This window comes from Stenella coeruleoalba (genome assembly GCF_951394435.1).
Source record: "Stenella coeruleoalba genome assembly, chromosome: 7".
Classification (NCBI taxonomy): Eukaryota; Metazoa; Chordata; class Mammalia; order Artiodactyla; family Delphinidae; genus Stenella; species Stenella coeruleoalba.
Genome location: NC_137153.1, coordinates 121,090,868 through 121,107,930, shown reverse-complemented (window position 1 = coordinate 121,107,930; position 17,063 = coordinate 121,090,868). Strand labels below are relative to the sequence as shown.

The window sequence follows — 17,063 nt, the reverse complement described above, 5'->3', positions numbered from 1 at the left end:
CCGCTCACTCCCACAGCAGCAGCCAGGCTCCATCCTCTGCTGCTGGGAGCTCAGGGAAACACAGAACAGGGCCCTTCTGGGCAGCGCTCTAACCCTGGAGGCCTGGCCTCCTCACCTCCCTGCAGCCGCGCTGCCCCGGAGCCCCCAGAGGGGCGCACACACCTCCCCACCCCCCCACCCCATCCCCCACTAGATGCCTGGGGGCGGGGGGGCATGGACCCTGACGTCACCTCCTGCTGTGGGCTGGGGTCCTGGACAGACAGGCAGCTGGGGAAAGCAGCTGGTCCCAGCACGCGGGCCAGGAGAACACCTGGCCGGGCCTTCTCACCTGTGGCTCTGCCCACCCCAGCCTTTGGCTGGTTCTAACCCTCGTGGGAGACGAGCCTGTGGTGGGACAGCCCGTGTCCCCCGCACCGCAGTGCAGAGAGGGTGTGAGGTGTGGCGGCTGGCTGGAGCCTCGTGTCCATGTTACAGACCAGGAAAGGAAGCAACACTTACAACGACCAAAGCCCCGTCTGCAAAGCCCTTTCCCGCTCCCCTCACAGCCGCCTCTTCCAGGCCAGGCCACCAGCAGCCCTCTGCAGGAGGCGGAGCGGGCGTGGGGTCTCACCGCCCAGCCAGGCCTGCAGCCCCTGAGCCCCACAGGGGGCCCTCAGAGCCCCAGGTCCATCCCCCAGGACCAGGTACACCAGGCGCACTGGAGGGTCCGCTGCGGACGGGGAGGGGCCTCCTGGAGCTGCCCCTTGGCTCCTGGGGCGAAGGGGCAGTGAGCTGACCCGGGACAGGGTAGGGAGCCCCGAGCCCCAGGCCTTGGAGGGTCCAGGTCTAGGGCTTCTGCCTAGAGCCCTGCTCCCCAGGAGCCCTGAGACCCGGCCACAGGCAGTGATGAGGGTCCCCTAGGACCCTGGCTTCCCCCTGAAGGTGGGCCAGTCCTGGCTCTGCCTGCCTCCTCGCTGCCCCCCTGCAAGAGGCTGGCCAGCAGTCTCCTTCGCGCACGCGGGCTGAGCCCCCCTCCCCCCAAGGCCACGGTGTGTGAGGCTGTGGTGACTCATGGCTGTGGCTTTATTCCCCTGGAGAACAGGAAGCCCACAGCCCTGGCCGCCTACCCACAGCCTGCCAGGAGTCGGGCAGCAGCGCCCCCGCTCACCCCACAGAGGCTGCCCCGGGGCGCGTGAGCGGGGCTGGAAAGGAGCCCAGGCAGCAGGGACTCGGGAGCGCGCGCGGGAGGGCAAGCACAGCTCTTCTCCCCGAACCCACGACGCCCCCCGTCTGCAGTGCCGATTCGCCCAGGCCACCGGCCCTTCCTCCTGCAGCCCCAGGACCCCGGCCCCGGCCCAGCCCCGGGTTCTGCGGGACTGTCCCTGAGGCACACGGAAGCACGGGGTGAGTGCACACGGCCCTGCTGGTGGGGCAGGCTGGCCTCCTTGGCCTCCAGCCTCTCGGGCCCTCCGGCTGCCCCACAGCCTCTCAGCCCCAGTGCCTGCTCCCTTCCCTCACCCGATGTACAGACACATCCTTACCACCTCTCCACAGTGCAGCACAGGGTCTCCACACCTGCCCGGGGACCACGGGGGCCTGTCCTCTGGAGGACTCCCCCTACCCCCCCCCACACACATACACACACACAGCCCGTCTCTGAACACCATGGGCACACAAGCACAAAGTCCCTGGGCCCAGCACACGGGAGACTTTCCCCCTGAAAACAAGGCCGAGGAGAACAGAGACTGGGGGGTTGCCAGGAGCTGCAGGGCAGTGACTGCTCACGGGTACGAGGTTTCCGTCTGGGGTGACGGAATGCTCTGGAACTACATAGTGGTGATGATGTATATGTGCTAAATGTCACTTCATACTTTAGGTTTTTTTACTATATTTTTACCTAAACTACCTATATTTTACCACAATAACCACCCCCCCGCCCCCCCGCCAAGCCACAGGGTCCAGAGCACGGTGGAGGATTCAGTGCCAGCTTCCCATTTCCCAGGGGACAGGGACAGTTCCCTCCAGGCAGACACACGCCGCCCTTGACTGCCGGCAAGGACCTGCCATCCACTCCTAGAATCTAAGGGATGCGCCACTGCAGTTACATCAGCTGCAGTCACTGGCGTTTCTGGAGCATCTGGAGGCCCCAGGCCCACTCGGGGAGGTGGATGCCGTTTCCTGCCCGCCTATGAAAGAACCTCTGGGGCTGCTGTTATCGAGAATTAATCAAGTCCCGGCGGAGCAGGCTGGTGCTTCCTGGTGCTGACTCAGGAAGGTGCTGAGCTCACGTCTGGCTTAGAGAAGTGCTCAGCCTTGCCCTCCTCTGCCGCTGCCCACCCAGATAGCTAAGCGAACTCTTCACCGGGGCGTGTGTTTTCGGGTGGGTTTACCTATTACCACAGTACTCAGTCCGACAAGATAAAACTACACGGCCTTCATGTGCCCCTCTGCTGGGTTTGCACCCTTGGTTCTATGTGGGTGAAGCCCTTGGGTTCCACCTCTCCTCCTGATTCCACCTGGAGAATGCAGCTGAATGCTATGGGAGGTCTGGAAGGATATTCTGTTTCCGGCAGGCAGAATGGATTTTAAACTCACTTTCCACAAGTCTCACACACAGTCCTTACATACTGGCCTCCTCCACAAGCACGATTTCTTTCCCAGCTGCAGCCGCAGCAGTGGATTATTCTGAGAGCCTGATCTGTGCCCTGACGGATTTCAACCTCACGGACTTCATGTGCTAACTTGAATAATTGCACTGTTGGGACAACTGCAGATTCACGAGCCCAGTTCAGGGCTTGGTGGGGAAGGAGACCCGCAGATACCGGGGCCCCTCCCCCAACACACTGCAAGGGAAGTGGTTCTGGTCCGAAGTCCCACAGGCTCCAGCGTGAGGCCCTGCACGCATAAAGAACTTCCCCCGAGGCTGACGGAGCTATGGTGCTGGGTGTTTACTGAGACAGCTATTTGGGGAAAGGGCAGAGAAAAGCAACATTCCTCCCAGCTTCCTGCCAGCCTCCTCAGCACATGAATTATTTCCAAGGGCTCGTTTTGCGGGTGCTTTGCCGAAAGACTCAAGTTCATTTTGCTTTGTGCCCCCAGGAGAATCCGAGGTGAGGGCACGTTGTCATCCCTGGTAAGTGACCACAACATGAGCTCCCTTAATTAATAATAAATGACCACAGCCAGCGTCTGGAGGACGCCAGCCCTCAGCCAGCCTGCGGGGCTTCGCCACGTGGCGCTTCCGGCCCTGGCTTGTGCCCAAAATCAGCAGAGCTGCCAGCGGGACTGGGGGCCTGTGGGCAGAGCCGGGGAGGCTGGCCCGGGGATTGGTCTCTGGGACTCCCCAGCACAGAGCCTCCCGTCCCATCGTCCAGGCTCCTCCCGGGAAAATGCTTCCCACCCTCCCCACCCCCCAACTTCTCCGGGTCCCGGAAACCCGGGAAAGTTGAAGGGCGCGGGCCCCAGGCAGCGCGGGCGCAGCGGCGGCCTTCAGCACCACGGACAACTCCGCGCGCCGACCCCCGCCCTACCTGTCGTCGTTCTGGAAGGACTGGTCGCCCAGCAGCAGGTCCCGGAAGCGGTACCGCGGTGGCAAGGGCACGAGCTCCGAGTCCAGGTCGCTCATCTTGAGGCTGGCGGTGTCCAGGAGCGCGCCGTCCCCGCGGCCGCCGTCCCCGGCGCCGGGCTGCCTGCGGGCACACGCCAGCGCCCCCTCAGCCTGCGCCCGCGCTCGGCGCGCAGGGCGGCCCCCGGCCAGCACAGCCCCCACCGGCCCCGCCGCCCCCGGGCCCCCCGCCCCCGGCCCGCGCGCCCCGCCGCCCCCGGCCCGCCCCGTCCCCCCACGCGCCTGGCCGCGCAGCACAGCCCCGCCGCTGCGCCCACAGCTGCTGCCGGGCTGCGCGGCCCACTCGGAACAAAGCACCTCCAGGGCGTTGGGGAGGTCCACCACTGCCGATGGCAGGGTTAGGCGCTCACACCACCCCCGATGCCGCGGGGGCCGTGGAAGCCCTCCCGGCTCCCCCCACGCAGACTTTGCCAAAGCCGGCTGCTCAGCCTCCCTCAGGGCCCAGGACACCTAGCTCCCCCTCAAAGACCCCCTTCCAGACCCTCAGGCTGCTGGGCTCGGGGGAAGTGACCAGGAGGCTTAAGAAGAGGCCCTCATCTGCGGCCTCCCTGGGGCCGAGCAGCTCAGCTCGGATCAGAGCCTGCCAGGGGGTGTCAGCAGGGGAGGGCGGGATCCCTCTGAGCCCCTAGCTGTCCCTTTGCCCAGTGTCACCAGGATTCTGAGGCCACAGAGACCCCTGTCCCAATCACCGGGCAGTGGTAGAGCAGGGGTCACACCCGGTAAACCGGGAGGGTCCCTGGCGGTCTGCAGCCTCCTGGGGCACCGACACTCGTCTTCCGGGGCTCCTCCCCCTTTCCTGCCCCCATCCCCACACCCAGGTGAGCTCTGGCTGCAGTTACCCTCACGCAGCGAGGCTCCCAGTTTCCAGCGTCCAGGGCAGCAGCCCCCAGGGCCCTCTGGACATCACAACAGGCCCCCTCTGCCCTCCAAGTCAGAGGCTCACTAGCTACCCCTGGAGCCCCGCCACAACACAGGGTGCCGGATGCAGCAGGGCAGCTGCACGTCGGTAACTAGTTAACTAGTGGGGATTCTCAGAGGCCCCGGCCACCAGCGCAAGTGGGAGTCAGGTCAGACCCCGGGGACCCCCGGCCCTCTGGCAACCACCTGACCTTCCAGGTTGAGTCCAGCCCAAGGCCACACCTAGGTGCTGCCCCTCAGCGCCCGGTGGGACACCGGTGGGGAGGCAGGAGTTATAATATCTCCCCGCAGCCTCTGCCCACTAGGCTGAGCCCTCACTCTCTCTTCTAAGAGCCAAGACCCCAGGGTCGGGGGAGCAGCACATCAGCTGTGACCCTTTAGTGGTGGACCTGGGAATGGCCTCCTGGGCCCCTTCTCAGTCACCACAGGAGGCAGGGCAGATGAGTTGGGGCGGGGGGGAGGTGGGTTCTCCCCACTGTCAAGCCCGTCCCCCCAAGGGACAGGAGGAGGACGGAGGAGCCCAGCTCAGCCTCTGGGCAGGTGCAGGGGTCTGCTGACCACACTCACTCCCACGCTGAAAAACCACGGGCAGGCTGCACGAGAGGCTGGGAGGCCAGGGCCACTCACCTGGAGCACGAGGTCCACGCGGGCGGGTGGGCACTATGGACCCCTCCTCGCCCTCCCCAACCTGGGAAGGGCAGACACATTCCCTGGGCCCCCACCGAGGGCCTGGCCCATGCCTCCCGACCCCCTGGACGAGCAGCAGGCATCAGCCCCCCATCCCACGGCCAGCGGGAGCTGCTCAACGACCGTCCCAGGCCAAGGCTGCGAGAGACCACGTGGGCCCAACACGCCTGCGTGCCGTCCTCCCGGGTCCCGGGGTCAACCCCGAGGATCTGGCAGCATTCGAGAAATAACATTTCCTTAATTGCATCAGCGTGGCTGCATGTTTTTCCTTAGTCACAAGCTGGTGGGGCCGTGGGTAGGGGCACGCAGGCGGGGGAGCCACACGGGCCGAGGTTGGGGGCTGCGTCTTCTTGCTTTTGCCCCTTTCTTGCCGAAAGCCCCTTTCAATGGCAGAACCCCAAGAGGCTGCAGCTCCCCGGGCGTGGCTGCCTCTGACCCCCTCCCCACTCGGACCTGCTTTGGGTTTTCTCTCCTGGCCTCAAGGCCCGGACACGGCAGGGCCCGTGGAAGCGCTCGGAACCCAGGGCCGCTGTTTGCTGCAGGGGGACACAGCAGGGGTAGGAAGTGCACGAGGAGTCAGAAGGCCAGGCCCCTGCCCACACGCTGTGGCCTGGGGAGGATGAGGGGGGACGCTGCCCTTCTTCCCTGACGGTGCTGCTGGGACACTGGACACTGGAGTGAGCACACGGTGCAGAGCAGATGCCCCACAGGCCTCCTGGCATCCTGCCTCGTTGCACCAGCGGAGCCGAAAGCCCACATGAACCTGAGTGTTTGTTGTGCTGGCCGAGAACCAGGGCCCCAGGTCTCCGGGAACGGTGCCGCTTGCAGGAGGGAGGGGGCGGGCTGAGGCCTGTCTCCGAGCCCAAAGCCTTGTGTCGCTGAGAGCTCTTGGGCATGCGGGAGTGTGGGGGGTCCCATCCGCCTCAGAGCTGAGATGGTCCAGGTGGGGCGAAAGCAGGGCCCCACCTCGACCTCCTCGTCTCTCCTTCCCACTCCCTCTTCCCTGCGGGCCCAGAGGGGCCGGGAGGAAGTCTGGGACCCCCAAACCACGCCCATTACCCTTTCTGTTCTGTGTGCTGGCCACATGGAAGAACGGCCGATTTCTATGAGAACTCAGTGCTCCGGTGGCATAAAGAAGGCGTCCGTCTCCCCGGCCCTAGCTCGCCCTCAGGACAAGCATGGAACTTCATCTGTGCGACTCACCAACCCCTGCCGAGCCAGGGCAGAGCAGCCCCCTCCCAGGCGAGGCCTTGGGGACTCAGGGCCCGTCGGCGTAAACCCGCAGGCCCGGGGAGCCACCAAGGGTCCTGATGACTGAGCGGGCTCGCTCCTGCCCCATGAGTCCATGCTGGGTGGCCCCATGAAAGTCACTGCACCTCCCTGAGCCTCAGTTCCCTCATCTGTAGATGAACACCCTGACGCCGTCTACCTTTAGCAGGTGACCGTGAAGATGTAAGGAGACAGCAAGGTTGAGCTGTGCAGCGTGGTATCCAGCACACGGGTGCGTAATCCACGTCAGTTTTTAATCTGGGGCTGGTGAGCTAGCAGTTTGGCCAAATTCCAGTGGACGAAGGGTCTGACCCCAGGCGTCAGGTTCCTGGGATGGCCAGCTCCCCATCACGGTCTCCCCAGCTTGGCCGGAGGCCCCTCTGGGGGCTTAGACTCGGATGCCGACCTACGGGATCCAACAAGGGAGGCTAAGGAGGAGAAAGGAAACCAACACCCGGCACACACGGCGGGAAGTCATCTCCCAGTTTGGTGCACACGTGCTCGCGCGCCCTGACCCTCCGGGCCCAGGGGAGGGAGAGCCAGGGCCCCAGCACCCAGGGCCAGCCGTGTGCCAGGCACTGCGAATGCAGCATGTGGCACAGAATCCTCAGAACCCCGCGTGCAGCCAGGACTCCCCGTCCCTCCGACGGGAGGTGAGGACCTCTGGGCTCACACAGCCTAGGAAGAGGCCCACAAAGTGGGGCGTGGGGAAGCCAGGTACACCTGATATGGGGCCGTCCTGTTTACCAGCAGCTGCACTGCCTACAGGCGGCCAAGGGGAACCCCTCTGAGGGCCAGGACTCCTGCTTCCCTTCCCTCCCAAATCCGCCCCCTTGGTGGTCAAGGAGTCAAGCACAGCTGAGGAGGGTAAAGTGGTCAAAAACCTGCTTCTCCGGCCAAAGGCCCCAGGCCCCAGTAGTCGCACAAGTTCCGCCACCTCAGTCAAACCATTCCAAAGCTCAGAAACAGAAGCGACTTTGCTTATTCTCCTAATCCCATCACCCAAATCAAGTGCAGACAACACCAACGTATACAGGAGACAATCTCCCTTAATACTCTAGGTGCAAAAATCCTAAGGAAACTGTTACTAAATGGAACGCAGTAGTGCATAACAACACCGCACCAGCAATACCAGACAGGATTTATCTAAAAAAGAGTGCAACATACTTCACCACGCAAAGAAACTAAAGGAGGGCTTCCCTGGTGGCGCAATGGTTAAGGATCCGCCTGCCATGCAGGGGACACGGGTTCGATCCCTGGTCCGGGAATATCCCACGCGCCGTGGAGCAACTAAGCCCGTGCGCCACAACTACTGAGCCTGCGCTCTAGAGCTCGCGAGCCACAACTACTGAAGCCCGTGCGCCTAGAGCCTGTGCTCTGCAACAAGAGAAGCCACCGCAATGAGAAGCCCGCGCACCGCAACAAAGAGTAGCCCCTGCTCGCCGCAACTAGAGAAAGCCCACACGTAGCAACGAAGACCCAATGCAGCCAAAACTAAATAAATAAATTTATTTAAAAAAAAGAAATTAAAGGAGAAAATCCATATGATCTTGTGAGTAGATGCAGAAAAAAGATTTGTTAAGACCCCCAAACCCACTAATACATTAGATATAGGGGGAGATGTTCCTAATTTGATTAACAACAACCAAAAAAAATCCAGGCAATGGTGGAATCCTGGAGGCATTCCCGCTCCAGTTGGGAACACAAGAGTCTGCCCACCACGATGGGCGTCCTCGGCTCCCACTGAGACGAAGCAAAGAGTAAGAGAAGGAAGAGATGGGGCTCTCACTGTCTGCAGCAGGCATCACCGTTTGCCAGGAAAACCCAAGAAGATCAGTTGAAACCTATTAGAACAAATGAGAGCATCTAACGGGGTCACACAAACCCAAGGCAGGAGCGACAAGGCAGCATCACGGGAGGGAGGGCCTGCTCACGGCAGCCGTGCGAACTCAGGAACCGGGGCCCCACTTGCCACCGGCCTCCAGGACCACTCAGAGCAACGGCCCACCGCTCTCCGGCGCTCTCACCGACGGCAGGAGGGGGTCGTGCTCCCAGAGCTCAGCAACCCTCCTCCAGGGGAAGAGGCAAAGCTGATGAGCTCCCGCCAATGCACACACGCATCTTCTCAGAACCTGTTTCCGAGATTCCCGCTGAAGGACAAATATGCGAGACCTGCCAGGACAAGTGTAAGAGGAAAACAGAGAAGGGACGGGCCTTGCCAGCTGTCAGGGCTAATTTACAGCTCCAGCAACGGGATCTCTAGGGCTTGGTACGAGAGAGAACACAGAGCAAGGGAATTCAGGAGAGAAAGGAGGCCTCGGGAGGGACATCAGTAAGTCAGTGCTGCTGTTGGAATGAGAGCAGCCCAACCCATCCTCAGGGCCTCTCACGGGAGGCTCACAACATCCTGTGTGGTGGGAATGGCGTCCCCCCAGTTTGCTGACGGGGAAACAGACGCCACAGAACTGAAGTAACTCAGCTACCTGGGCAGGGCCAGTGCCGGAGCTCAGGTGCTCTCAGTGGCTACGCCACCCGGCCGCGGGCCTTCCGTCAGCGAAAGAAAGACCCCAGCTCACAGCCCCCAAACGAGGAGGAGCCTGGAAGAGAATGCAGGGCAAAGATGCGTGGGGTCCAGAAGCTTCTTGTTCAGCAGGACAGACGTATCAATGCTTCCACGTGGGAACAAGACGCTTTTATTTAAAGACACGCTGATGAAACGGAAGAACAGTGACAGAAATCAGGTCGGTGCAAGGATGCCTGCAAGTCACGCAGGAAAGACAGACAGGCAGGAGGAGGCAAAGGACGAACGAACAGCAGCTCAAAGAAGAGAAAACAAAACAAAAAAGTCAACTGACACACACGTGAAGGACCTGCTGCCTCCCCGGCCACTAGAGAGACAGCCCAGCAAGTACCATGATGGCGGGGGGGGGACTCTCTGACCCCGAGACTCCAGCTGGGACACCCTCCTCTGTGCCTAGGACGCTGGGCACAGACCCTAGCTTCACGATGACCCTGCAGAAGGCCCGGACGTGTGCTACGCAGGACTTGCTGCGCTGTGAACACGCAGGTCCCAGTGACCCGAGTGGACACGTCTCTACAAAAGAGCAGCCCTCTCAAAGGATCCCGTTTAGGTTAAAAACGAAACAATCTGCTCGGAGAGGAGCCCAGTGAGACGGGGCTTTCTCTAGCTGCCTGGCTCATACCAGCTGTGCAGGATGTCCCCACCGCACAGTGACAGCTCGGCGGGTGTGGGGGTGGCGAACGGTGAGCTAAGGGCTGTGCCTCAACCTTGCTGCTACACCAGGAGACGTACCGAGCAAGGCTTGAGTTACTGGACGTGAGAAGCGCCAGGACGACCTTCCTCTCCCCACGCATCACCAGGCTGCAGCCGCAGCCCCAGCCCTTGTCCTGGGCCCAGCCACGGGCCGGTCTCTGGGGAGGAAGGGCATATGACATCCTGGCGAAATGTCCCTTCTCCCCCCAAGGCTCCTTTATAAAGGAGTCCAGATTGCTTGCAATGCTCAAGCCAACCCGGAGCAGGACTGAGGGACACCCCCTCAGGCTCAAAGACGCGCGCTCTCCCCTCAGACGCATCCTTCAGTAGCTCACCCTCGGTTCAAAATTTCCAAGGAAACTGGAGACCTACGACTGACAGAGGGATGGGGGATGTGTGCACGTGCGTGCACATGCGTGGGTGCGCATGGACCCGTGCGTGCCTGCGTGCACACGCATGCGCACGCATCCCTGCCCAGTGCCCCGCAGGGGAGTCCTGCAGACGTCACAGCACCACCAGGGTCGGGGAGCCGTCAGTCGAGCGCTGGGCTGGGTGCCCGCGGAAGCAGAAAACCGCCGAATCCCTGTGCTGACCGCGACACCCACCATAATAAAAAGGCCAAGCTGCTCAAGCCGCCTAGAGCTGGCGGGGTGCACATCTGGGGAGGACCACCCTCTCCCTCGGCGAGGAGCCTTTGAGTCAACGCCGTGGACGGCTGCTCGCCGCCGTCTCCGAGCTGCATCAGATCCCAGAGGGGAAGCTCAGAACACGTCGTCGTCGTGCCAAATTCAAGCTGGAAAGCTATCGAAACAGACACTTCATGGCAGCTCCCCCCGGCACAAAGCCAGCCCAGAGGACAGCGAGGAGGGGCCCGGTGGCCGTGTGGCCACGGGGCCTTGGGCGTGGCCACGGGGGCGCCATCCCCACCCCGGGCCTTCCCCAAGCCGTGGGCCCGCCCCCAGACACAGGGGAGGCAGAAGCCACGGGGATCGCAGTTCCCACCCTCCCGGCCGCCCACCTGCGCTTGGATACACCTCTGGGGAGAGCCCATGCTGCACGCCCTGCGGGGGACGCGGTGTGCCCGGGGCCCTCAGTGCCGGGCAGCGAGCCCACGTCCAGATGGCACACCCAGCGCTCACCCCCTGGGTGCACACCCCCAGGCTGGGTGCGTGGCGGCCACTGGGAGGTGCCGGGGGAGGCCTGGGCCGAGCTGCGGGGGGCTGAGGCAGAAGGCTGCCCTGTGTGCCCCACCCCCACAGCCGTGGGACTGGGCACCACCGTGGCCCTGCTCAGCCACCAGGCTCCAAGGGCTGGCACAGCCTGCAGGGGCGCTCTGGGCCCTGCCTGGAAGCTGAGGCCCAGGTGGGGACACCCTGCCCACACCGCACACCCGGCAGGTCCCTCTCCTTAGAGCCTCACGTCCCAGAGAATCCAGCTCCCCGGCTGGTCTCCCTGTCCTTTGTCCTGTGACATCTGCCAGTACCTCCAGGGTCACCTCTCCCAACACCCTGGGGGCCCCCATGTCTGCCAGATGGGGTGAAATTCCGCACTCGCCTGGCACCTGGGGCCTCCGTCCCTGATTTAAGACTCGGAGCTCTTCCCAAGATCAGACACCTGCCGAGAGGTGTCCAGCAGCAACCTCTAGCCCAGCAGCCAGGGTCTCTGTGAAGACGGCTGAAGGCTCACGTGGGGCCTCCCCCGGGGCGGGAGGCTGTCCTATGGGCAGGAGGGGGGTTTCTGGTCACGTCATCGTCAACGTGCAGGGCAGCATCCCAGGCCCGCAAGGCTGGCACTGCAGGGTGGCCTCCAGGGCTCACTGCCCCATGCAGGACAAGCTGGCCACAGCCAGAGAGACTGCACAAGGGACCCCTGAACACACCCCCTGTGGGAAGTCTAAATCGCAGAGCAGACCTCTTGGGAAAGGCCTTTCCAGGAACCCCAGCCCGGAGCTGGCCTACTGACCCTGCTTCGTCCTCTGCAAATGGTTTAAACTTGCCAGCGTCTAGTACGGGCCTCGGCTACGGGCCAGGCCTCCCCATCCCCGAGCACGGTAGGAGGAAGAGGTTTTGGTGAACATGGGTGGCCCATCCGCACACACAGCCCACAGAGTTCCCACGACTCCTTTAAAACCGCCCGTGTCATCAGGCGCTGCCCCTGGGCCAGCACCCACCTCGGGGCTCCACCCAGGGGCTCCACACACCCGGGCACAGCCTGCAAATCCCCACATCCTCGGGGACGGAAGGAGAAGCCTCAGGGCAGAGTTCATGATTCAGTCACGAAACCCCCTAACACAGCACGACTCCTGCCGAAGCAGGGTCGTGCCAGGAAACCCGGGGTTAGTCAGACACACGGACAGGCTGGGACGCCCGTGGGAACGGTGGACGGAGCCCGCACGAGCGCACAGATGGCACCCATGGACCCGCGCTGGACACAAGCCGAGCTCCGAGCGGGTGCCCCACCCCATCCCTGCTCACTCACCTCCGTCCTCCCGAGCTGTGGCCGTAGCCACCCCGGGCCGAAGGCGACCCCCAAGTTCCCTCTGGCCCCCAGACCAGGAAGCTGTCCCTCCTGCCGGACAAGACTGGCCTGCACCTCGGGCCTTGGGAACCTTTTCCCACAGACCCTGGGCCACTTCCTGCTGCCCCGCAGGCACCGCTCCCTAATATGGGCCGGGAGGGCTGGCCGTGACCTCCAGCCAGACATGCACCCTGGCGGGATGCCAGCCCTAGATCTGCGCCTTCCACCCTTGGGGCCCAGAGGGTCCCATGCTGGCCCTGGGTAGGCAGGGCTGTCGGGGGACCAGGAGGTTCCAGTGGGAAGGTGCAAAGCTAGGACTCTGGTTTACAGGGCTGACCCTGCTGTGAAGCCTGGTGCGGGAATCCACCCCTCGAGCTCCACCAAGCTCCCCTCGAGCTCCCCTGCCCAGCCCTCCCTGGATCCTCACACACCTACACGGGGTCTTCCCTCTCCAAGCTAAAGCCCAGCCCCCTGAGCTGCCAGCCTTGGCCTCCGCTGCCCCACCCCACCCCAGCCAGGCTCCCCTCTCAGCCAGTCTCCCCTGCTCTGGGCAGGCGGTGGGGTCCCTACCCAGCCTGCCTGACATACCCTTGGCCCTGGCAGCCACTCCACACGTGTCTGAAGCATGACGGCAAATCACTGCAGGGTCAGAGGTCAGCTCCGACCAGGGGAGAGGAGCGCTGTCCCTGCGGACGCGGAGCCGTCTGGGGGACCGAGCCCCTACCTCGCCTGCAGCAGGCAGTCAAGTAGGGCAGGGGCACTGGACACGGGTCGTCAGAAAGATGGGTGACACCTGTCCAAGCAGGGAGATGGGCAGAGGGGCATCCGGACCACGTCACAAGACCCCTCTCTGGTCACTTATTCTGTGCCTGACAGACGCCACCTGGTTGATCCCTCAGGGCAGCCCGAGGGAGGTCCAGGCTGTGCCCACCTCACGGGGTGAACTCCACTTCCCAAGGATGCCACCTGCACAGCCTGCTCTCAGGGCCCCTGCCTCTCACCCAAAGCTGTGCCCCTAGGACCCCACGGGTGCCAGGCCTGCGCTGTCCCTGCAAAGGGACCGCCCTGACCCTTGACATGTGGCTGGAAGCTTCCCCTTCCGGTCCTGGTCCCTCACCAGGAACGGCCCTTAAAGACCATTCGCTCCACCACTCACTTGGCAAGCTGGGAAGCCAAATCCCACAGGGAAACAGCCGGAGCACCTGGCCTTGAACCCCAGCATCCACCCCTTCTCCGGCCTTAGAACAGCTGACCGAGCGGGACCCAGAGTCCAAGGTTCTGCCCAGCCAGGGAGGGTCACACACAGGGCAGCGGCTGTGGGTGACCTGGAGTCTGGCTCCTGGTGCAGGGTGAGGGGCAGACGTGTGTGCCTGTCCTCTGGGGCTGGTGGGGTGGGGAGGGCGCCCCTAGGACAGGGCCCTGGGGCAAACCCCCGTCGGGATTGTCACCGCTCTGCCCTTCCTGGGACGCCCACTGGCACGGTGCCCTCTGTGCCAGTCACCTGGACAGGCAGGAGCTTCGTGGCATCGTGGGACACTGCACAGGGAAGGTCGGCTCCCAGGCCACCTGGAAGCCCCTGTTAGTTAATTCTCTCCTCACACAGATGAATAAGCAGGGACCCTGAAAGACAAGTGACCAGCCGAAAATCACCAAGCGACTAGAACCCAGGACTCCTGCCCTTCATCTGACAGCCCACCTGCACCCCACACCCCAAACAAGGCCCTTAGGAGGAGCTGCCCTTGAAAACCCACTTCTACCTGGGGGAACCTGGCCCCTGTGCCTCGCTGGGTACAGCGCTGCCACCCCCACTGGCTCCTCCCCCAGGCTTGACCAGAGACGGGGCTGGGAGACCAGCACAGCACCTGGCCCCTCTGGCATGCCAGGCACTCCAGCTTCCTGCCCGCAGGGTCTGCGCCTCGTGGTGCCTGGGAGATGCTCACAGCCCCGCAGGTAAGAATGGCCACACTCTGGCCACCTGCTGGTCATCTGAGTAAGGGCTCGCCTCACTGCGACCGGGTCCTGAAGGGCACCCCTGTTCCCCAAGCTCCCCACGCTCCAGGGTCCTGGGGAGCAGGTAGTCCTGGGAAGTGGGGATTTGAGGATGAGGGGCCCTGGGGTGGCACGAGCCCCGTCCGGGGTCCCTCCACGTGGGGGAGGGCACTGCAGACCGTACCTGGCGGCGCATCGGCCGTCGTCGAACACGAAGGTCCGGTTGGTGTGGCCCCCGCCGCGCGCCCCCCTGTAAACACCCCCCGGGCTGTGCGCCCCGTCCGGGAGCGGCATTGGGCTGGCGGCGGCTGCGACTCGGAGCCGAGGAGCAAACGAGTCGGGAGCGATTGGCGACTTCTTCCCCCGCTTTGCCCTGAAACACTTTTCTCTGGTTACGGTGGGGGTGGGAAAAAAGAGCCTGTTCCAGGGTCGGTTCCGGCGCCTGTGCTGGAGCGCCCCCTGCCGGCCGCGTCGGGAACCAGGCTGGGGACGGTGTGGCGGACCGCCCGCATCCCACCCCGGGGACCCGTCTCCATCGCGACGCTCGGCGCCCCCGTAATCCCGGGAAACCGGACAGAGGCTCTTCGAAGGCTAGAAAACCCTAAGAGCGCCCCCAGGGGCAGGGGTGCATGGTGGGAGGGGCTCCGAGAGAGCTGGGGGCCTCTGGGCGCTTCCTGTTTAAAGCGCGAGCATCGGCGATGGCGCCTGCGCTGCTCGATCCTGCCCTCGCTCTGAGCCGCTGGGAGGGGCGGCCGATCAGCACCTGCCCCACCCCCATCCCCCCACGGCACCTGTCACTCCTGCAGAGGCCTGCACCCAGACCCCGTCTGTCCGTCCTCGCGGCACACCTGGGAGGCCGCTGGGCCCGGAGAAGGAAGGGAGGTCGGACCCCTGGAGGCAGGAGTGATTGCGCGCTGCCACCTGCCGCCGCCGGCACCTCTGCGGCGCGCGGCCGCCCTGCTCTGCTCTCGCCGCAGCCCCACACGGAGCACCTGGCAAACAGGCAGAGGAGGGCCCGCAGCCTGCTGCAACCCCACGACCCAAAGGAAGGCATCCAGGAAGCGGGGCGATCCGCTGGAGGGCCCCACACGCTCACACTGCCACCCTGGCTCAGCTGCTCCCCGCCCCCGCAGGTAGAACCCTCTATTCTGTCCCCAGTGCTGGCCTGACCCTCACTGAACCATAAGCGTGGCGGAAACACAGAGGAATAGACAGCGAAGGAAGGCGTCTCCCAAAGAACGGCGAGGGACTGCGGCGTCAGGCGGGGGTGGGGGAGCTGAGCCAGCATCACCCGCGCAGCTCATCTCACCTCACGGCCTGGGGCACCAACCCAGCCACCCACAGCGGGGTGGTCAGTGCAGGGGCTGTCAGGGCGGAGCTGGGCCAGCTGATTTGGAGGGTGCATGGCATGTACTTCGTGATCCTGACATCTGCAGGAGTCTCAAGTCCCATCCCTGTTTACTTCCAGAAAACAGCAAGCTGAACAGATGCTGTGTGTGCGCGTGTGCGCGCGTGTGTGTGAACTTGGCAAAGGCATGGCTTGCCCCCAAGTCCCCAGAAGGAGTGCAGCCTGTCCCCAGGCTCATCCTCAGTCTTACCTCTTGGGCACTTTCCCTACTTCCTCCTGAGAGGAGGATGCTGCTGCAAGAGTGCCACCCGCCCCTGGCCCCCAGCAGGTCTCTGCCCTCCCCCAGGACTCCTGCCAGGGTGTGTCCGTCTTGCGGGCCCCTTGGAGGTGCCCTCTGGCTGGCTGGTCCACGAGATGACTGGCATGCTGTCAGTGACGGGAAACTCTGGCAAGCCCGGTAACATTCCTGAGAGCTTCAGAGAAACCAAAACTTGGCCCCTCTCTACCAAGTAGGAGCCAAGCCCCTAGAACAATGGCGTGTCCATCCCTCCCCAGCCAGGAGCAGGAAGGGGAGAGAGCCCCAGGCCCTGGCTTCCAGCCCACCTGCTCCAGCAAGGCAGCCCAGCAGATGGGATCTCTCCGCCAAAGCCCCCACTGTGCCCCTGGACACCCGGGCCAACATGCTCTGCGGGGTCTGCCCTGGCACTGCCCTCTCTTGGGCACGGGGGACCCTCCCAGGGCAAGGAGCCGGGCTTCTCGCACCTCCCGTAAATGCCGGGCCGTACGTGCTGGCAGAACCGGCCATCCCCAGCCTTCCCTGGACTCAACACAGAAGCCAGGCTGTGGGCTGCGCAGGACTGGACAGCAGAGGCCCTGGAGCGCCCCCTTCTGTCGGGAGTGCGGGCCTAGCACATGGGCCCTGGCCTCCTGGCTCCCCAACCTGATCTCCCGCCCACCCATCCTCACAGCATCACCCTCGATCGCGAGGCGACTTCTGTCCCCTGCCCAGCCCTCCCTTTATCCCAGGCCCGGCCTCCTGGGGTTCTGCCGCCTCTCCTGCATGGCCTGACTCCACGTGCAACATGTTACCGCCCCCGCCAGTCCCCCAGCATCTGACCTGCGGCCCCAGCCTGGGCTGGCCGGCCCCTCCCCCATGCCACCTTCAGGACTCAGCTGAGCAGAGTGGAGACGTGGGCCCAGGCCCTCAAGTGGCAGGACCTCCCACGGCTGCACTTCGCCCATCTCTGGGTGCTCCCGCCGCCCAAAGCCCCACCCCAGGACGCCCACCTGCAGGCCTGAGCCCCTCCTCGGTTGGAGACAGGTTTCCTGCTTCCCGGGGGGCAGGGGCTCTGCTCTGTCACCTGGTTCCGTCCCAGGCCCAGCACCTGGGGCGCACTTTGACCACCGCAGTGACACCTGCCCCAGCTCCCTCTTGCCTCGCTTCCCTGTGAACTCGC

At 64.0% G+C, this 17,063-nt stretch overlaps 1 protein-coding gene across 1 annotated transcript in view; it reads right to left on the bottom strand.

The window, feature by feature from the left end:
• The window catches only part of KCNT1 (potassium sodium-activated channel subfamily T member 1), a 70,466-nt gene extending 55,380 nt beyond the window's left edge, over positions 1-15,086 (bottom strand). Inside the window, exons 1-2 of the mRNA XM_079926727.1 lie at positions 14,443-15,086; positions 3,510-3,668 (exon numbers count right to left, since the gene is read on the bottom strand). Of these exons, the coding sequence (XP_079782853.1) occupies positions 3,510-3,668; positions 14,443-14,552 (269 nt within the window). The 5' untranslated portion in view covers positions 14,553-15,086. The remainder of the gene's footprint in view (positions 1-3,509; positions 3,669-14,442) is intronic.
• Between the last annotated feature and the right edge of the window lie 1,977 nt (positions 15,087-17,063).